The sequence below is a fragment of the Anomaloglossus baeobatrachus genome, chromosome 5, assembly GCF_048569485.1.
Source record: "Anomaloglossus baeobatrachus isolate aAnoBae1 chromosome 5, aAnoBae1.hap1, whole genome shotgun sequence".
NCBI lineage: Eukaryota > Metazoa > Chordata > Amphibia > Anura > Aromobatidae > Anomaloglossus > Anomaloglossus baeobatrachus.
In genome coordinates this window covers 80,662,912-80,684,768 of record NC_134357.1, presented here as the reverse complement: position 1 = coordinate 80,684,768, position 21,857 = coordinate 80,662,912, and the positions used below count along the sequence as shown (strand labels likewise).

General features: G+C 50.4%; 1 protein-coding gene across 5 annotated transcripts in view; it reads left to right on the top strand.

Annotated features, from left to right (window-relative positions):
* Positions 1 to 21,857, top strand: part of TACC2 (transforming acidic coiled-coil containing protein 2) — a 300,109-nt gene that overhangs the window by 46,888 nt on the left and 231,364 nt on the right. For 4 of the 5 annotated variants that reach the window (XM_075348634.1, XM_075348635.1, XM_075348633.1 and 1 more), the window contains exon 2: positions 5,370 to 5,443. In XM_075348634.1, coding sequence (XP_075204749.1) covers positions 5,405 to 5,443 — 39 coding nt within the window. In that variant the 5' untranslated portion in view covers positions 5,370 to 5,404. Of the gene's footprint in view, positions 1 to 5,062; positions 5,200 to 5,369; positions 5,444 to 21,857 lie in introns of those variants that run through there. The other variant, XM_075348632.1, reaches the window with a different exon arrangement.

The window sequence follows — 21,857 nt, the reverse complement described above, 5'->3', positions numbered from 1 at the left end:
TTAATAGAGTTCACCCGCTTCAGCGTGCGGAGGGCGGTCTGCAGACGTAGAGCATAGTCCCGAATGCTATCCCCAGCTCGTTGCCGGCACTGGTAAAACTGCATCCTCAGCTCAGCTTCTGTCCGGGTCTCGAAGGCGGTCTGTAGCTTCTCGAAGATGGTGGCTACAGAGAGCCGGTCCCCCTCGGCCCAGGTCTCCGCTTCCTGCTCCGCCGCACCGGTTAACTGGCCTAGCACTATCGCTGCACGTTGCTTATCAGTCAGGGGGTACAGCTCTAGCAACGGGTTAAGCTTTTTCCGGAAGGCCTGTAGGGCATCCGGTTTCCCGTCATACTGCGGTAGCCAGGCAGCTCCGGGCGCATAGGGCAAGGAAAACGGCATGACCTGAGCAAGCGCGGGGGCCGCGGCACCTCCCGCCAGTACGGCCGGGACCTGGGCAGGCCCATTCCCATCCGCGGGTGCCGCTGCGGCTGCGACCACCGCTCCTCCAGCGGCTCCGTCGGGCGCAGACATCTTGTTTCCGTCCCCCTTAGCTCTTTCCGGCCCCTCCTCTCTCGGGGCGGGGTTTTGGCCTCCGCGCTTCTACTGCTCGAGAAGACGCTCGAGCGGGAACTTTTCGCGCCAAAGATGGCGGCTTCTCAAATTTTTCTGCCGGATGCCTCCGGCGGTAACAAGGCGCACCTCTACCTGACGGCAGAGCGGTAAGATCCTGTTCGTGACGCCAAGTTGTCGCGGGCGGGGAGGAGGGTGTCAGCACACCGCGCTCACCCCTTCTGCTCGGGTCCGGCAGTTGCTCCTAGTGGCTCGAGCTGCGGGCCGGATCCCGGGGTGTCTCGAGCGGCACTCCTCGCCCGTGAGTGAAAGGGGGGTTGTTTGTTGGGGTTATAGTTCGTGACGCCACCCACGGTTGTGGTGATTGCACCACCGCTGCTCGGTGTGGGGGTCCCGGGGATGGTGATGGGAGCAGCCAGGTGTTGTGTTGCCCCTCCGTGGGTAGGGGTTGGTGATCCCGGGGCCCGGTGGAGAGATGTAAAGTGTAGGGCCTGGAGGGCGCAGGGACGCGGGGGCAGCGCTGTGCCTTGCGGCACTATGGTACTCACTCAGCCTGACACGGACACAGTTTGTACGGTAAACCAACGGCTGGTAGGACGGTCCCACAGACGGCTGCACCTGCACCTGTAGGTGGCGGTGACTTCTCTCTTCCTTGCACCTGTGTGGTCTGGTGGTATCGGTGGATTCCCTCCGGTTACCCGCTCCCCGACTGCAATCTGGGCCGGAGGAGCTCTACACTTTGCCCGCAGGCGCTGGCCCTGGGGAAACTGGTGCCTTGGCGGTGGCGGTGTCTCCCCGTTAATGGTCGGGCTGTTGCCGTCAATCGGGACTTTGTTGTTGGGGGATCTGCGTCCCCGTCACTGACGGATTCGGCAAATTGGGCGACTCCTAGCCTTGCCGGGGTCCGAGAGGCCCCTGCCCTGGTGCTGACTGTCCTTCGGAACACTGCTCCAGACCACCGGGCACACAGCCAACGGGGTCCTTCCAGGAACTTCCGAACTGTCCCACTCCGGACAGTCACCGCCGTCGCTGACCTTGCTGTTCTAGCCCTACACACAGCTGGGCTCTCAGGCTTTCTGTCCTTCTGTCACTTTGCTTGCTTCTTTACTTTCACCACTTTCACTTCTCTGTTTACTCTAGCCCCTGCCTGGGCTACTCCTCACTCCTTCCACTTCCTCCTCCCTGACAGAACTCCTCTCTCCAGCTCTCCCCTGAGCTATCTGCCTGGTTTACTTCCTGCCTCCAGAGTTCTGAGCTCCTAGGTGGGCGGAGCCAACCGCCTGGCCCACCCCCTGGTGTGCATCATCAACCTCTGGAGGGAGGCAACAAGGATTTCTGGTTAGCAGATGTGCCTACCTGGAGTGTGGGGTGTAGTGGTGCTGTTATCTGTGTCCCCTGGCTTGCCCAGGGCGACACACACTTAGCACATGAGTATATCATGGATGACATTTTGGACTGGACCATAGGTGATATGTACACCCTATGAAAGATTCGTAATGCCATGTCCGTGTAGCTGGCATATGGCACGGTCTTTACTAGGGTTAGGGTAGCTCTCAACAGGTTTGCTATCTCATATTCCGGAAACTCCATTTTCCATTTTGCCGGTCTCGCCACTTCCCCCTCCCTTCCAGTGAGGACGCAATAAAGAGTAGATGTGGCTCATGGAGGTGACCTGCGACCTGGCGTTGCGAATTAAGGTATCTAACTTTCTTCCTGGCCGTTCCTGTGGCCCTTGAGTAACGTTTTTTTGTGCCAAACTACGAGCTTGAAGGAACAAGAATGGCTTGTGTGTGAATGCTGGAAAGAGGCTGGTGCATTTTTTTTTTTTTTGCTGCATTTTCACACTTCCTCATTGATTTTTAGGGCTGCTTCTCACTTGCAATTTTGACGCAGTAGAGCAATGCGAGAAAAACTCGCATTGGAATCGGACACATGTTAGTAAATGATTCAGCTCGCATTTGCGTTTTTTTCTCAGTCCAAATCGGGCTGAGAAAAAAATTGCAGCATTTCTCGGCGAGTCTCTCCAATGCAAGTCTATGGGAGCGTGGAAAAATCGGATGTCACGGGACGGCACTCACACGATCCTAGTGACATCCGATTTTCTAAATACATTTCTCGCATGTTTCTTAAAACACTGTAAACGAGTGATGTGTCACAATGTCTGTCAATCACTATTCTCTGTCAGTCGGTCTCTCCCTCTCGGTCTCTATTCTCTCTCTGTCGATCGGTCTGTCGGTCGGTCTGTCGGTCGGTCACTGTCTCTGTCCCTCTCTCTGTTCATGTCGGTCTATCCCTCTGCCCCCCTCTCTCATACTCACTGATCCCCGATCCCCGGCGCGGCGCTGCACGGCGTTCACACTGCTCTGGCGGCTTCTCCTCTTTTGAAAAAGCCGGCCGCTCATTATTCAATCTCGTATTCCCTGCTTTCCATTCCCACCGGCGCCTATGATTGGTTGCAGTCAGACACGCCCCCACGATGAGTGACAGCTGTCTCACTGCAACCAATCACAGCAGCCGATGGGCGTGTCTATGCTGTGCATTTAAAAATAAATAAATAAATTAATTAAAAAAACAGCGTGCGTCCCCCCCCCATTTTAATACCAGACAGATAAAGCCACACGGCTGAAGGCTGGTATTCTCAGGATGGGGAGATCCACGTTATGGGGAGCCCCCCAGCCTAACAATATCAGCCAGCAGCCGCCCAGAATTGCCGCATCCATTAGATGCGACTGTTCTGGGATAGTACCCGGCTCATCCCGATTTCACCTGGTGCGTTGGCAAACGGGGTAATAAGGAGTTAATGGCAGCCCATAGCTGCCAATAAGTCCTAGATTATTCATTGCAGGCGTCTATGAGACACCCGCAATGATTAACCTGTAAATTAAAGTTAATAAACACACAGAGTTAAAAAATCCTTTATTTGAAATAATAAAATAAAACAAAGACCCGCGTTCACCACTTTATTAAGTCCCCAAATAACCCATCCTTGTCCAACGTAATCCACTGAGGTCCTGCGTCGCTTCCAGCTCTGCTACATGAAGGTGACAGGAGCTGCAGAAGAACACTGCCGCTCCTGTCAGCTCCACGCAGCAACTGAGGTGAGTAGCGCGATCAGCTGAGCTGTCACTGAGGTAACTCGCGGCCACCGCTGGATCCTCCACCTTTAACAGCAAGTCGCCCGAGTGACAGCGATGAAGTCACAGGTGAGTTGCGGTCACGGGGGGAGAATACAGCTAGCCGCGTGTAACCTGAGTGACAGCAGCGGTAATCGCGCTGCTCAATTCAGTCACTCAGGGGATTAGCGGTCACCGGTGAGTCCTGCACGGGTGACCGCTAATCAGTACGCGACACAGAGCCGCGACATGACAATGATGTCGGGTGAAGTTCACCTGAGTTAATTCTGATCGTGCGGCTCTGTCTGTGTCTGCTGTCGTCTGCCATTCAGCTCTGCTACATGGCTGTCTGTGTCTGCTGTCAGCGGCCATGTAGCAGAGCTGAATGGCAGATGACATAGTAAAAACGGATCCCCTACGCATTACACACGCATTACACACGCTAGGCAAGTCATTAAATTAAAAAAAAAAAAGCATCGCACTTGCGTTACACTCGGACCTAACGTGAACTAAAATCAGCCGAGTTTTTTTCAGCCCAGTCGGTCCGATTTTACTCTCATAGATGTGTTTCCAGCCTTAGGGTGAAAAACGCTGAAAGAATTGACTTGCTGCTCTGTAAAAAAAAAATGCAGCAGTTTTCCATTTCACTCAAGAAAAAAAAACAAAAACAAGTGTGTGTTCAAGAGATTTCTCTGACATCTCATAGCTTTTGCTGGTACTGCAAAAAGCAGCTTTTAATTGGCATAAAACGTATGAAAAAGAGACCACAAAAAAATACAACCAAAAAAATGCAACAAAAACGCAACGTGTGAACATAGCCATAACTAGTTCTGCTCTCAGCTAAGAAATAGATACCATTTTATCTAATCTAGACTATGTACTGTGAGATAAATACGTCATCAGCAGGTATTTTGCTAAAATGAATCAGCCGAAAACGTGTTTTGCTCACGGAGCATTGTCTAGACTGGATACAATGGCTTCCGTCCACTTCTCAGCTGAGCGCAGGGACAGGTTTGTGCCAATTTTTCTTTCCAGAACTAAACAAAAGTTCTCCTTCACAGACAGCAAACATATAATTATTTGTAAATATTAGGAAATTTAAACAAAAAGTATATTAGAAAGTTGTAGAACTTTTCATTTATTGTGTGATTACACTTTATTTACATTAAACCCCTTTAATGCTCTTTATAAGTGAAACGTGAAGTCAGAATCCCGGCTCTGCAGCTGTATAGGTGACAGATGATCCTGGATTAATTGTGTCGTCTACTTCCTAGGGGCGGGTGCTGACAGTGTGTGTTTAGCAGGTTTGGTGTGATGACGGGCGGGTCTCAGATAATAGTTTTATTTTACCTATTAGTGCAAGAGGAGGAAAAAACAACATTAATTCTGCATGTACAGTCAAGCAGTGTATGCCACAATCCCCAGCTGCAGACGGCACACGGCAGGGAACTCTCCAGTAAGGGAGGAATTAGGAATCCTACAGCCAGGGCCTCAGAAGAAGCTACTGGACTATACTGGGCTATATGAAAACCACTGTAAGTGTTCGGGATCTAATTTAATCTCATGATAAGTGTATTTTCCTTCTTGATTCTCTCTAGTGGCTGGGCGACATTAAGATGTGCCCGAAAGAAGTTGCAAACCCAAGTAGAGCGCTGCCCCCAATATGTGCGTGATCATCATAATTGCCTTTATCTTTTTCCCCTAGATTCTGGCACATGACATTACACCAGCGAGGACAGAATGGGAAATGACAACAGCCACAATAAAGAAGACCCTAAGGTGAGTGAATCTATTATGAAACTACATGTCTTAAAGGAGTTTTCTGGTATTGACAAAAATTTGGCTAAAACCTGTAAATTGCAAGAAATGTCAAAACAATAGAGATGAGCGGATCCGTTGAAGCTTGGGTTCCGAACTTTAGATAAAGTTCTGTTCTGGACCCGAACCTCAATGAAAGTCACTGATTGAACAGTCCAGGTCTCTGCCCACATACACTATATGAAGTGAAAGCTGCACACCAAATTCAGAGAAATATGAACAAGCATAACTGCTTTATAATACATAAGTAATGAAAAATACAACTAGCCATATGAAAAATTGAAAAAAAATGTAAATGTGACATTGCATAACTGCTGAGGATTATTTTCAAAAAAGAGATATTTAGCTAATGTATTGATCAATTCATTACTGCCCCATAACCAACTTCACGGTAATCTCTTATTTATGGGGTCCCTAACCAAATGTTACCTCTATGTGCGGTTATGTTTGTTCATATTTCTATGAATTTGGTGTGCAGCTTTCACTTCATATAGATTATGTATTTTTTCGCTAGCACCCTGTTCACATTTACAATGGTGTTCCAGCAGTCTTTTTGATTGTTATGCAGTTTTTTTCTGTCTGAGAACCCAGTCCCGCCCTTTAGCCATGATTATTCAACTTCCTATATAGCCAGGTCCCTTGCTTCCCATACACAGCAGGCTTTAACTGCACATAGAGGTAACATTTGGTTAGGTACCCATGCACACAAGCAGGTTTTAACCGCATATAGAGGTAACATTTGGTTAGGTACCCCATAAATAAGAAATTACCGTGAAGTTGGTTATTGGGCAGTAATTAATTGATCAATACATTAGCTAATTATCTCTTTTTTGCAAATAATCCTCAGCAGTTATGCAATGTCACATTTAATTTTTCATATGGCTAATTGTATTTTTCATTCCTTATGTATTCTAAAGCAGTTATGCTTGTTCATATTTCACTGAATTTGGTGTGCAGCTTTCACTTGATATCGATTGTGTATTTTTGGCTAGCTCCCTGTTCACATTTACAATGGTGTTCCAGCAGTCTTTTTGATTGTTCTGCCCACATACAGGCAGCCGTACACACTGCATACGATCACGCTGTTGTTACCCCCAGTGTGAGCCGTTTAGAGACTGCAAGTGGCTGCACTGGGCTGAGAACTGAGCGCACCCGAGCACAGCGATGCTCTCGATGCAGTGATCAGCATATGCAAAGCACCAGAACTCTGAACTCGGACACTTATTTTTTAAAAAGTCTGTGTTCGGTACAAACCCTAAACTTTACACTTCTGGTCCGATTATCTCTACAAAACAACTCCTACCTGTTCAATCTCCTGTTGTTCCCGCGCTGACACTCTGATTCTTGATTCCCTGAAATGGTCATGTGCTATTTATCCACGTGACCGCTGCAGCTAATCATTGGTCTCATGTCATTTACATCATCAGCACTGCTACAGCCATTGATTGTTTGCGATAACGAATAGGCTAAATGGCACATAACCATAGGAAAGTAGACTGAATCCATTGGGGTTGTTTTCAATACTCTTTTCCGTTTACTGTCTTTATCTTTAACCCTTTTAAAACATGTCAGGTGTAATATGCAGCCAGAACCACGAGCAGTTCTGGGTGCATACTGCTAATTTCTGCCTAACTGTCCCTGTATCTAGTAGCATAGATAAAGAGATCTTTAGAAAAAGTATGTCTAAAGATTCTTTATGATATTCTAATGAGCGCAGGGACTAGTCACAAGGCCGTTAGTTCCTGCGCTTATTCCGCCCTCTTAGCATTGTAGCATGCCCACAGGAGTGTGATAACATGCTATTCAATGCAGTGTCACCAGAGGGGCCACGTGTACCTGTGTCCGCTGATCAGAAGTCCCAGCACTTCACAGTATGAAGCCGGGTGTAAGTGTCGCAGCTTCAGAGAGATCTAGTGTGCATGGCCGGAAGTGCTGGGACTTCTGATCAGCGGACACAGGTACGCGCGGCACCGCTGGTGATGCTGCATTGAATAGCATTAGTACACCCCTGTGGGAGTGCTAACATGCTAAGAGGGCGGAATGAGGGCAGGAAGTAACACCCTTACAACTAGTCCCTACGCTCATTAGCATATCATAAAGGATTTTTATAAACACTTTTTCTAAAGATCGCTTTATCTATGCTAGTGTATACAGGGACGGTTAGGCAGGGATTAGCAATATGCACCCAGAACTGCTCGTGGTTCTGGATGCATATTGCACCTGACAGGTTCCCTTTAATGGTTTGTTCAGACATGTATAATATACATACCTGTACTGCCTACATTAAGGAGCTCTGGGAACAGATAACACACACCAGTCCTAATAGAGGGTTCACCGGAGTACAATGTACCAAATTCATTAAGACGAGCAAGCCACTTAATGAATTTGACACATCTTCTCTGTGGCGTGCTCCTCCGTGCCCCTTAGAAACCCAGTATTCCCACTAATATAGATAAAAACATAATATTTATTGGATATTAATTCAAATCAGGAAGCAAAATATACACATATAGGTATGACTAAACGAGAGTATAGGTACTGGTGAGGAGAAAATCCCTACATAGCCCTAAGTCCTGGTACTGCCTTGCCGCGGAGGTTGGGGCTATAAGAAAAAGAAAAGGGGTCCGGTGAATTTCCCTTCTGGCCATGCCTTAGGGCTGTACTATTAAGGGAAATACACATGACCTCTTTTCTTTTAGGAGTGGTTTTCATTGTGCCGATGTATTTGCTTTGGGAACGGCCTTTTTTTCTGTTAGTGGTGTCTTGATATTAGGCCCAATGTGACCAGTTAAACTACTGCCATATACTGGTAGACATTGACCTTGATATTACAAGGAGGCTTTGTATAGACTTACAATGGTTTTGTTGCTGATTTTGTTACTTACTTTGTATACTGGCATTCAGTTTGTTTTGGTGACTTAATCCCTCATGTCCTTTTACCTTAAAGGGAATCTGTCACCAGGTTTTTGCTCCACCATCTGAGAGCAGCATAATTTAGAGACAGAGACCCTGATTCCAGCGATGTGTCACTTACTGAGCTGTTTGCTGTTATTTTGGGAAAATAAATATTTTCTCTGCTGCAGCTCTAGCAGTTATACAGAGCTCATGAATGTGCTGGACTACCTGCAGCACACCAAGTAGTCCTGTTATGATAACCTCATTGATTAATCAGGAGTAGATTATCAAAACTACACTAAGCAGCTCAGTAAGTAACACATCGCTGGAATAGGGGACTCTGCCCCTATGTTATGCTGCTATCAGATTAGGTGCCAAAAACCTGGTGACAGTTTCCCTCTAAAAGGATCGACATCAGTGAGTATTTTTTTAGGGCTTTACAGAGATAGGTAGGGCGAGTTTATGTCACAGAGCCTGCACAAATCCACCAAAATGCAGGCCATTCTCCTCTTTGGCCATAACACAGTCCCCACACAGGTATACACCAGCCAATGATGCCCTAGTCACCCCCGCCCCCCCAGGACAATGGGAGGGATCAAGGAGAAGAGCTCAGGAAGTGACAAAGAGAGGAGTGGCAGTTTGAGCTGTAGTCAGTGGAGAGCTGTAGTCAGTGGAGAGCTGTAAGGAGGGAGTTGGAGCTCTCTGGAGAGGGTGGTAGTCAGGTTTGGAGCCCTGGACCACCGGACGACTGGACTAGCTACGCTGACTAAGTGGCAGTGAGGGCCACAGGCGACGGAGATCCGGTTGTGGGGAACCTGAGATAGACCGGGGCAGGGTTGTAGCCCGCCGGTGCTGAGAGCGGGGATCCGGTCCGGAGGCCGTTTCAAGCGGACTAGTCCAGACAAGAGAGACAGACAGAAAGTGCAGACGTAAGGGCCCCTGGCTGTATATCTGTGTGTGGGACTTGAATACACTCGCCGGAGGTTACTGGTCACTGGCAATTTGGTTTACCACATGGCCTTTGTGTAATTTATTACCACAGTGAGTACACCGGTACCATCTGGTCCGTTTGTAAAGACTGCTCCTTGCAATCCCGCACCATCCTCTGGACCCCAGGACTACACCTCCCTTACCCGTGGAGGGGATTCCAACTTGCTGCCCAGCTCCATCAGCCCCGGGCGTCTCATACCAAGGCAGCGGCGGTGTCACCAACCCTCACCGCAACCCACAGGTGGCGTCACTGACAAACTCTTCCCCTGTAAATACCCCCCTTTTCCGTTGTTGTGGGTGACGGGCCGCTGCTCAAGCCCCGGATCCGGCTGCCACTTGAGCCCCAGCCACGACCCCGGATCCGAGCAACTCGTGTAGCCTTCCCTGACGTGGTCAGTCACCCCCGGCCCGCGACAGTTACATTGAGTGGTGGCGTCACATCCTGCGTTGCCTTTAGGGTGCCAACCTCCACGTCAAGGCAGTACCAGGATTGAGGGCTACTTAGGGATTTTCTCCTCGCCAGTAGAGATGAGCGGACCCATTGAAGTTCGGTTCAGCAGTTTCAGCTGAACTTTAGGCATCCAACACAAATCCGTTAAAAACACACACGTGCCGCGAGACACGTATTTTCCCAGCGTGTTGCGTGTGGTAAGTACGTGTCTTACCACATACCACTTATCCGCGATAGCACACGGAGAACCGGTAATTTGTATACTCACGTGGTCCGCGCTGCTGTCCAGGGTTCTTATCTTCGGCTCCAGCCCTGCCCACTCCCCGCTGACGCTGCGTCTGGCTGAGCGGAGGGGCGGAGATTAGCGCCTGTGACAGCACGCCCACCTCCTTTACACGCTCATAACGAGCGGCGGCCGGCAGGAACATTTTGCAGTGGATGAATCTGCTGGTGGAGGTGAGGATGTGTTTTTTTTAATTTTTAAATTAATGACACGTGTTCTCCGGCGCATGTCACACGGAACCGCATCCACACTACATCCGTGTGGTACGGGTGTGGGCCGTGTGACACCCACGCTGCCAGAGAATATGTGGACATGTCAGCGTGAGAAAATCACGGACACACGTAAGTATGGAACGGACACATGTTCCGTTCCAAAATACTAACGTGTGTCCAAACAACAATGAAAACATAGGTCCACGTGTCTCCGTGCCGCCGGTACGTGAAAAAACTGCCAAACACGATCCGGCAGCACGGATGTGTGTCTTAGGCCTTAGATAAAGTTCTGTTCTGCACCCGGGCATGACCAGAACCACATTGGAAGTCATTAATTGGGCAGTTCAGGTCTCCGTCCACATACAGCCAGCAATAGACAGAGCTCTATTATGGTGGGACTGGAGTAGCATTTCTGTCATAAAAAACACCAGCATTCTTCCCATACTCTGTCTATTTCACTGAAACTGCTTCAAACTTCCATGAAAATGGCAAAAACCTCCAAATTTTTGCGCAACTCTGTGTTGTTCAAAATATTTGCTCATTTTTACCCCAGCTTTTGTAACAACATTCTTGCAATTTTTTCTCTGCTAAAACCAGAAAAACGCTATTTTTTTTTCCTCCTGCACAAAATACGCATTAGCAATCTGCTCTGTTTCTTGTGTTTTTGCTGCATATATGGCTGCCTTCTCCCCTTTTTTATGGCCATGTTCCCATGTAGAATAAACGCTGTTTTTTTTTCTCATTGCATTTTTCTAATGCAGAAAATCTTTGCATCTAAAGACCATGTAGACCTGTGTGGTTTTGATGTTTTGGTTTTTTTTTCAATAACCATTATTTGTAGCCTGGAAAAAACACGCACACTTGCATTTTGTAGTGCAGAATCCCAATGATTTTGTTGTAAAAAAAAAAAATAAAAACATTGAGAACGCTGATTTATCTCTAAAACAAAAATACATAAAGTGGAAGAAGAAGACAAAATGTAATGGACAAAAAGCAGAATTTGGCCCATGACTACCATATCACAGTCAGCAAAGCTTAGGGGAGTACCGTATATTTCACTACATAAGACTTTTTTGTGGCATTTCTTTTCTGACATACAGTTGAAACCAGAACTTTATATCCACTCTCTATAAAGACACATCTGCATATTTTTCTCAGTATCTGACATAAAATCAGAATAAACCTTTCCCGTTTTAGATCAATGAGGAAACAAAATCATTTATATTTGCCAAATGTCAGAATAATGAGAGAGAGAATTATTTAAGGCATTTTTATTAGATTCTGCAAAATCAAAAGTTTACATTCAATAAGAGTACTATGCCTTTAAACAATATAGGACAGCCCATATGATTATGTCATGACTTTGGAAGCTTTTGATAGGTTTATTGGCAACATCTGAGTTTATTAGAGACACACCTGTGGATGTATTTTAATGCACACCTGAAACACACCGCTTCTTTGTGTAGCATCATGGGAAAATCAAGAGAAATCAGGCAAGATCTCAGGAAGAGAATTGTGGACTTGCACAAGTTTGGTTCATCCTTGGGTGCAATTTCCAGATACCTGAAGGTGCCTCGTTCATCTGTACAAACAATTATACGCCAGTACAAACAAGATGGGACTGCAGCCATCATACTGCTCAGGAAAGAGATGAGTTCTGTGTACCAGAGATGAACGTGCTTTGGTCAGACATGTGCAGATCAACACAAGAACAAAAGCAAAAGACCTTGTGAGGATGCTGGCGGAAGCTGGTAAGATTGTGTCATTATCCACAGTGAAACGAGTACTGGATCAGCATTGGCTGAAAGGCCATTCTGTCAGAAAGAAGCCATTACTCCAAAAGAAACAGAAAAAAGCCAGATTAAGGTTTGCAAATGCACACAGGAACAAAGACCTTAATTTCTGGAGACATGTCCTGTGGTCTGACGAAACTAAAATGTAACTGTTTGGTCATAATAACCATTGTAACGTTTGGAGGAAAAAGGTAGAAGCTTTGAAGCCTAAGAACATCATCCCAACTGTGAAACACGGGGGTGGCAGAATTATGTTGTGGGGTTGTTTTGTAGCAGGAAGAACTGGTACACTTCACAAAACAGATGGCATTATGAGGAAAGAAGATTATGTGCGATGCTCGCCGGATGAGCAGGGATATCAGCGAACCCACTAAGCCACAGCACACAGAAAACCCGGGCTTGACTGTGGAACCACACCTGGTTTTCACCAGAGCCTCTGATGGTGAGGGGGTTACACTGCAGGTGTGAGATCGGGTGCCACTTGGGAAGACTGATGATTCGACGGCTGGCCCCAGTAGTATCGGAGCGACAGTCTCTGGAAATAGGTAACAGCGGGAGCAGGTGTTGAGGTTCCATCCGGGATGGATGGATGGACAAGTGGATACGGCAGCAGCAACTGGTGAGGATACTTCACTGTAGCGGGTATTGCGGTTAGCGGCCAAGGTGGTGACTTGTAGCAGCAGCGGCAGGTTAGAGATATCAGCAGCATTACTCTGAAACATAAACATATGTCAGCAATGGAACTAGAACAATGTAACAGCGGCAGCAGCACAGTACTAGGGCACCTGAGAACTAGCAACGTGTTAGACTCGTTGCCCAGACACCTCCTTGAGGGAGGAAGCACCTTATATACCTGCAGCCTCTCAGCTGACCTTAGAGGCACTTCCATGTTAAGGGTTTTAAGACAGCGCGTGGCCACATGCGATCCCCCTAGCGCAGAAACAGGTACCTTGCTATAAGAACGCAGCCTCCTGGAGACAGCAGCATGGGATGAGAATGGAGCAGCCACTGCAGGAAGAACAGATGGGTGAGACAGCCGACATCTCCGACGAGGGGGAGGCGCTGAACCATGCGAGAACGCCGATGTGGGCGTTACTGTATGTGGCAATCCTGACGCAACATTTCAAGACATCAGCAGGAACTTAAAGCTTGGGCGGAAATAGGTCTTCCAAATGGACAATGACCCGAAGCATACTGCCAAACTAGTTACAAAGTGGCTTAAGGCTAACAAAGTCAATGTTTTGGAGCGGCCATCATAAAACCCTGATCTCAATCCTATTGAAACTTTTTGGGCAAAGCTGAAAAAGCAGGTGCAAGCACGGCAACCTACAAACATGGCTCAGTTACACCAGTTCTATCAGGAGGAATGGGCCCAAATTCCTACCAAGTATTGTGAGAAGCTTGTGGAAGGAGATCCAAAACATTTCACCCAAGTCATACCGTGTGAGGGCAATGGTACCAAATACTAATGAAATGAACGTAAACTTTTGAGTTTGCAGAAAAGAATAAAAATGCCTTAAAACATTCTGTCTCTTATTATTCTGGCATTTGGCAAATATAAATAATTTTGGCTCCTAATTGACCTAAAGCGGGAAAGGTTTATTCTGATTTCATGTCAGATAGGGAGAAAAACATGCAGATGTGTCTTTATAGTTAATGTATGTAAATTTCTGGTTTCAATTGTATCTATATTGAAACCTATGGGGGGGGGGGGGAATGCATGCTTTCATATGAAACTGGGGCCATGCAGAGATGCTGATGGATCTGGAGGTACAGAGGGCTGGACGGTAATGGGTGGCCTGTTATAGCTGGCACATAAGGCTGCTTTCACACATCTGGTTTTTCCTGTGTGGCACAATCCGGCGCTTTGCAGAAAAAACGCAACCTTTTTTTTTTGCCGCCGGTTGCGTTTTTTTTGCATAGACTTTCATTAGTGCCGGATTGTGCCGCATGGGCTTGCATTCGGTCCGGTTTTTGTTGAATGCGGCAGATTTAGCCGATGCGGCGGCCGGATGGAACCTTGCCTGACACGTTTTTTGGTCCGGCAAAAAAACCCGCATCGCGCCACATCCGGCCGATGCGGCGCAATTTGCAATGCATGCCTATGGACGCGGCATGCGGCAAACACCGCATCCGGCCGCCGCATGTGGTTTTTTCCACTGCGCATGCTCAGTAGCCTGCCGCAAGCGGCAAAATCTGGACGGGCCGCATGTCAAAAACGTATGCAAAGGATGCGGTTTTGTCGCCGAATCCGTTGCATAGGTTTTAGAGCCAGATTGGCCGGCTCTGCTAAAACCGGAGGTGTGAAAGCAGCCTTACAGCAATAATATGATTGTGTCCTTAGGTCGGGGTCACACTCAGTGGATTGCCTACAATTTAATTGTGGATTCCACAGCAAAAGTTTATAACAAATTGCATTACATTGTGTAAGAAGGGCAGTGAACCCCATAGGGGTGAGCAGGCCCATGACGATCGGGAGGGTGCAGGGTAGTAAGGAGTTAAAGGTTTTGGTTGGGGATGAGAGAGGTAGATGGGGGCATGGGATTGGTGGTTGGTACTGGAGGGGGGATTGGTGGAGAGCAAGGAAGGGGTGGGGGCGTAGTTTGAGGTATAAAGAGAATGTAAAGTGTGTTACCTCCCCTTTCGTCGCTTGAACTTTGTGCCCCAGGACGTCTGTGCTGCAGCCCACTGCGATGGCTGACCTGGCCGCTTTAATGGATTTAGTGCGTGGGGCTGCTGAGGTCCTGGGTGCTGACGTACTGCGGGATCAGCTGGCGGCGGTTTGCGGTGCTGGAGCGGTGATTCCTGCTGCTCCTGCGCCCGGGCCTGTTCTACGTGCTCGGCGGTCACGGCCGCCGGTGCGCTACTCCCCCAGCGGAGGGGGGAGAAGGAGATCAAGGAGCCCCTTCGGGGACCCTCCGGCACGACGGAGCCCCGCGTCTGCTGTAGTGGAGCTGCCGGCTGCCGGGAGGAATCCTCGCCGGAGATCCCGCGGGTCGGAGGTGGGCGGAGCTTCGGCGAGGCCTACTTCCGGTCCGCGGCCTGCAAGGTCCCGGAGCGGAGTAGCGGCAACCCCCGGTGATGTGCGGGCCGGGGGTGGAGCCCAGCGTATTGGATTGGCGGTGGAGACTCCCTACAGACGGCAGGGGAGCGACTCAGGACGGGTAGGGGAGGTGGAGTGCGGCGGCGGGCAGAGACGAGGGGGAGAAGAGTGCGGTGGCCCGGCGGGCATGGTGTGGTCCCGGATTACGGTCCCCTCTGGCGAGGATCGTGCTGGGGGGGGTTCCCGGCGTTTGTCAGAGGCGGGACGGCGATCCCGCAGTCGGCAGGGAGGGAGCCCAATGAGCAGGGAAGACGCAGCAGCGGCGCAGCAAGGATACCGGAGGCCAGCAGGGATGGACGGCGGTACGGCGCCACGTCGTGCCAAGAGACTGAGGTCCAGCAGGAGGCGCCCGGAGGAGCGGGGTGCGGTGACCGTGGGGGTCGACGGCCGCCAGGTGCGGGCTGTCCCCTCGCTGGTCCCCCCTGTGGCCAGCAGCGGCAGTTCGGACTCCGGAGGGGATGAAGAGTCTATGGCAGCGACAGGTCGGACGGAGCGACAGCAGGATGATCGGGGCACGGCTGTGCCGACGTCGGTGTAACGGCAGCCTGGTGAGCGAGCGACAGAAATGTTTAATGCTGTGGGTAGTGCGGGCGGGGGAGGGGGTTCCTCCACGGGAAGTGTTGCGCAAGGGGCGAGTGCGGTCGGTCAATCTGGTCTACTGGGCCCGGAGTTTTGGGGGCAGCTTTTGGGGGTGTTGCAGGGGTTGTCGGCGGAACGGGGTAGTCGGATTGGGCCTGCGGCTCCGGTGGGGGCGTGGGTGGCCCCCTCGGAGGTGGTGCAGATAGAGGCGCCGGTGCGTGAGGTTGCGGCGCGGGACACTACCGCGGCGGTAGATGCGGGACAGGCGGCCGGTGGGGCGGCTGACGTGGGTGCAAGTAAAGAGGCGGAAAAGGAAAAAGAGAAAGAGGATGAGGTTGTGCGGTTGGATGATAGGGCGCGGAGTGAAATTTATGTGTGTTTTGAAGGTCAGTTGGGGGTTCATTTAAAAAAGGAAGTGAGGGACAAGATTTGGAAAGGGGAGTATGTGGAAATTTTTTCCCTGCTTCCCTTGGAGAAGTTTAATTTGGATAAGGTGAAGCCCAGTGATACAAAAAAGGAGAAGGAGGACGAGGAAAAACGGAGGTATAGGTTGATCCCGAGGACGTTTACCAATTGGCTGCAGGCCTTTGCGATCTTGGCTAGCGTGATTGGGGAAAAGGAGCCGGAGCATTGTTCCGCTCTATTTGGTTATATGGACGCGATAGGGGAGGCGTATAGAGTATACGGCAGATTAGGGTGGTTAAGATATGACGAGCAGTTCCGGCAACGGAAGGCTCTGCGGCCTGGTGTTCAGTGGGGACACAAAGATATTTCTTTGTGGATGCGGCTAATGACGGCTCCGGCTCAGCCCTTTCGAGGTGGTGCCGAGAGCCCGGGTGCGAGCGGCGGGTCCCCGGCTGGACAGAAAAAGGGGGCTTGTTGGCAATATAACGAGGGCCAGTGTAAGTTCGGGGCCTCATGTCGTTTCAAACATGAGTGTTCCGGATGTGGAGGTTCTCACTCCCTGGCAAGGTGCTTTAAGAAAGGAAAAGGAAAGGCGGGGGAGGGGTCTGGAAAAAGGGAGGACGCCTGTTACATCTCGTGGCTCTCCTGAGGCAGTCTCCCATTCCTTGCCTGCCACGAGCACTCCTGCTCAGCAGCGCCGAAGGTCTGCCAGACTGCGCAGGAGATACCTTCTCAGAGAGGCAGCAGAAGGGTGACACCTAGTGGTTCTCCTGTTACAAGGAGTGAAGCGGTCTCCCATTCCTGGCCTGCCGCAGACTCTCCTGCTCAGCGGCCCCGAAGGTCTGCGAGGCTGCGCAATGTGCAGAGGTTTACTGCTCAGGGAAGCAGTGAGATTCCCGTTATCTCTCCACATTGTGAGACCGAGGATCCCGCCTCTATTTCCCAGAGGCAGGAGGGTGAGCATGTGCAATGCGTGGTGGGTCCTGATTCGCTCACTGACGTCACACGGCTTGATGACAAGGCTGGTGACGTGGTGAATCCTGACTGGCCAGGCTGGGACGTCGTGGACCCTGATTGGGTCAAGTCCGTCATCTCCGCCTCGCGCCCGCCCTCGGGTGGAGCTGCACCTCCTTAAAAGCTCCCCCTGCCATCATGGCGGTGCGCGACCGTCCTTCTATGTTTGGATGTCTGGCAGCGTGCTGCCATGCCACTGCTCAGGCATTACTGTCTCTTGTGGGCTTGGCCCTTGCTGCTCCGGCAGTACCTCGTTTGCAGGCCGTGTTCCTGCCTTGCTGCTCCGGCAGTACCCCCGTCAACAGGCCGTGTTCCTGTCCCAGGTGAGCTCCTCAAGTCTCCATTGGACTCACCTGGTTATTGAAAGCACACGTGCGTGGGCACCTCTGTGCTACCCTCGTGCCATATTCTCGTGACTTCCACTGGCACACGTGCGTGGGCACCTCTGTGCTTCCCCGTGCAACAGGTACACCGAGCCGTGAGATCTGTGCCATACAACCCTCACGGGTTAGGGCAGATCGGTGTACATAGATCGTCTGTGACATTCCAGACGATCGCTAGCAGCAACCCGCTCACTCTTCACCCACCATAGCGGCGGTCCCTTACACCGCACAGTGGACCTTGACCGGCGGAAGCAGGCCATTTCCCATCTTGGCACGCTTCCCCGGGTCCCCCTCGTAACAGACGCCAGTGAGGGTAGAGGCGATGCTTCCCTATCTAAATAGGTACCCGGATGTTAGAGCGGCGGAATTGTTGGCACGTGGTTTTACGGAAGGTTTTCGGATTCCGTTTGAATCTGAGGCGCCGGTGTTTCGCCCGGGGAATTTGAGGTCCGCAAAAGAACATCCAGCGGTGGTGAAGGAAAAACTGCAAAAGGAGGTGGAGTTGGGGAGGATGGCGGGTCCATTCCAGGACCCGCCATTCTCCAATTTAAGGATTTCCCCCCTTGGGGTGGTGCCTAAGAAGGAGCCGAACAAATTTCGGCTCATCCATCATTTATCTTATCCGGCGGGATTGTCGGTGAATGATGGGATATCACCAGAGTTGTCGGCAGTTTCTTATGTATCCTTTGATAAGGCATTGGAGCTGGTAAGGGCTGCCGGGCGGGGGGCCCTAATGGCAAAGGCGGATGTGGAAGCAGCTTTTCGTTTACTTCCGGTGCATCCAGAGAGTCTTCATCTCTTAGGGTGTATGTGGGATGGGGAATACTATGTGGATCGCTGCCTGCCGATGGGCTGTTCCATTTCGTGTGCACATTTTGAGGCATTTAGTACCTTTGTGGAATGGGTAGTCAAAGACGTGGCAGGGGTCCATTCAGTGATTCACTATTTGGATGACTTCTTTTGCGTGGGTCCGGCGGGCTCTTCGGTTTGCTCCTTGTTGTTGTTTACGTTAGAGCGGATTGCGCGGAGTCTGGGTATTCCGTTGGCAAAAGATAAAACAGAAGGGCCGGTGACTGCTCTATGTTTTTTAGGTATTGAAATTGATACACTGGCAATGGAATGCCGATTGCCTGAGGGGAAGCTTCTGGATTTGAAGGCGTCGGTGCGGTTTTTGTATCAGGCCAAGAAGGTGCGGTTGCGGGACTTGCAGTCAGTGCTCGGGAAATTGAATTTCGCTTGTCGCATCATGCCGATGGGGCGGATATTTAATAGGAGGCTGGCAAGTGCAACCGCGGGGGTAAGAGCTCCGAATCACTTTGTCAGAGTGACAAAAGTGATGAAGGGGGATTTGTTGGTTTGGGAGAAGTTCTTGGACCGGTACAACGGTCGCACTCTTTGGATGAGCAAGGCTTTGTTCAATAGCCAGTTGGAGTTGTATACTGATGCGGCTGGAGCGACAGGTTTTGGGGCAATTTTTCAGACGCACTGGTGTGTTGGAAAATGGCCAAAGCTTTGGGTGGAAGCAGGTCTGGTGAGGAATTTGGCGCTGCTGGAATTGTTTCCCATAATTGTAGCAGTGGAGTTACGGGGCCCCGTTTTTTCCGGAAGAAGGGTTTGCATGCATTGTGACAACATGGCGGTGGTGCATTCCATCAATGCACTGTCGGCAAAATCACCGCCGGTTGTGGGGTATTTAAGGCACTTGGTGTTGCGTTGTTTGGAGTTGAACATTTGCGTGGTGGCTCGGCACGTGCCAGGGATTCGAAACGAGGTGGCTGACGCGCTATCACGGTTTCAGTTTTGCAGGTTCAGGAAGCTGGTGCCGGGAGCGGACGAGGATGGAGAACCTTGCCCGGACGGGCTGTGGGACCTGGCATCGGTGTAGCTTTTGAGGGGATTAGGAGATCGGTGTCTGAGGCTACTTGGTGCCGATATCAGGCGGTGTGGAAGGAATGGGCAGAGTTGGAAAGAGGGGACTTCGTGGAGTCGGGTTACAAAGACCGAGTGTTGGGGGTCCTGATGTTAATTAGTGGGGACTTTTCGGCAGGTCGGTCCGTTTCGGTGATGGGTGGCAAGCTGGCGGCATTGGCCTTCCTGTTTCAGATGCAAGGGGTCCGGGATGCGACTAAGGATTTTCTGGTGCGGCAGGCAATGAAGGGTTTTCGGAAAGGGGCCCAGTCGCGTGACATGAGGCGGCCGGTGTCATTGCCTTTGTTGGGGCGTTTAGTGGGATGTTTGGGGGAATTGTGTTCGTCTCCTTTTGAGAGGGGGTTGTTTTCGGTAGCTTTTGTATTGGCGTTTTTTGGGGCCTTTCGCATTGGTGAATTGGTCAGCCCGGCTAAGCAAGCAATGGGTGGTTTGATGATGGAGGATGTAATGCTGGGGGAGGATAGAGTGGAATGTCGGCTTCGTTTTTCGAAGACGGATCACAGGGGGCGGGGGCGCTTAGTGGTGTTGTTTGCGTTACCGGGACACCAACTGTGCCCGGTGGTACAGGTTTCGGAGTTTTTAAAGGTGCGCGGAGGTTACCCTGGCGTTTTCCTGCGGCATGCGGACGGATTGGCCTTGTCGCATTACCAATTCATTGCGGTGCTGAAGATGGCCTTAGCTCGGGTGGGGGAGGAGCCAAGTGAATACGGGTCTCACTCCTACCGGATTGGGGCGGCAACGGAAGCCGCCAGGTGGGGTTTGAGTGAGGATTGTATCCGGCGGATTGGGAGGTGGGAGTCTTCCAGGTTTCGCTTGTACATTAGGCCTCATTTGGTCAGATGATGATTCGGGGGTGGGGAATTCCTGTTTTGTGTTTTGATGCTGGTATGTGACAATTTTCTTGGCTGTTGCTGTTTTATTCGTGGTGTTTATATTTTGTAGGGCCATGCCTTGTGTGGATCCTCGGGCACTCCTACGTGTATTGGGGAGTGTTGCGGGCGGATGTGCATCACGATGGTCGGCAGCTTGGAGTGTCGGTGACGGAGGCCCGAGTAAAGTGGCTGGGAATTCGGGGCATGACCTGGGGTAGGGCGCGCCCAGAGGTGGCTTATTATAGCCGTATGGATCGTGACCCGGATGTGTTAATTTTACACGTGGGTGGGAATGATTTGGGAATTAGGTCGGCAAGGGAATTGAAAAGGGACATAAAGTTGGACCTGTTACATTTGTGGAGGGCGTTCCCGGGCATTGTGATCGTTTGGTCGGACATCATAGCTCGGACGCAGTGGCGTTTTGGTAGGTTGGTGGACCGTATTAATAGGGCTCGGAGTAAGCTGAACCGGGCAATTGGCAGGTTTGTGGCACGGAATGGTGGTTTGGTGGTGCGGCATAGAGAATTGGAGGAGTCCACGGAACAGTACCTAAGGGGAGATGGGGTTCACCTGACCGATGTGGGTCTGGATTTATGGATGCTGGGTTTGAGGGATGGCCTGGAGCAAGCACTTGGGGTGTGGGGGGCCCGGGCCAAGTAAGGTTGTCACTTGGCCGGTCTGTGGCGGGGGGATAGGTCCGTCTGAGAGGTTGGGAGTACCGACAGTCGGTTTGTTGGTACGAAGTCGCTCAAGGGGAGTGGCTTCGGAGTGGATGGGAACTTGCAGGCGGAGGTCCTGCAGGTTCTGGGTGGGGGTAATTAACGATGGAACGTTATTACCCCTCACCTTGGGCCGGTTGGTCACGGCCGAGGTGGTCCTCTGGGCCGGTTGGAGGTTACGGCTGGGGGGTTAAGAATGATGGTTGTTTCCCTCTCGGATGGATCTATCGGTGGTTTTGGTTATAAGGGTATATATGTATAAAGGTTATGTTTAACAATGGGTGGCATGTTGAGCCACGAGTTTGGTATACATATATACGGTTAAATAAAAGCTGTGGCCATTCCTTGCAATAAAGTCGTAGTTATCGTCTTTATTTAAGTAAATATGGTATGGGGGGTAGAACCTGTTAACCTGCTTATCCCTTATAGATGCGTCAAGAAGGGCAGTGAACCCCATAGGGGTGAGCAGGCCCATGACGATCGGGAGGGTGCAGGGTAGTAAGGAGTTAAAGGTTTTGGTTGGGGATGAGAGAGGTAGATGGGGGCATGGGATTGGTGGTTGGTACTGGAGGGGGGATTGGTGGAGAGCAAGGAAGGGGTGGGGGCGTAGTTTGAGGTATAAAGAGAATGTAAAGTGTGTTACCTCCCCTTTCGTCGCTTGAACTTTGTGCCCACCCGCCCGCCCTTATTATATAAAAAAAAAAAAGGAGAGTAATATATACATAAAAAAAAAAAAAAAAAAAGAAC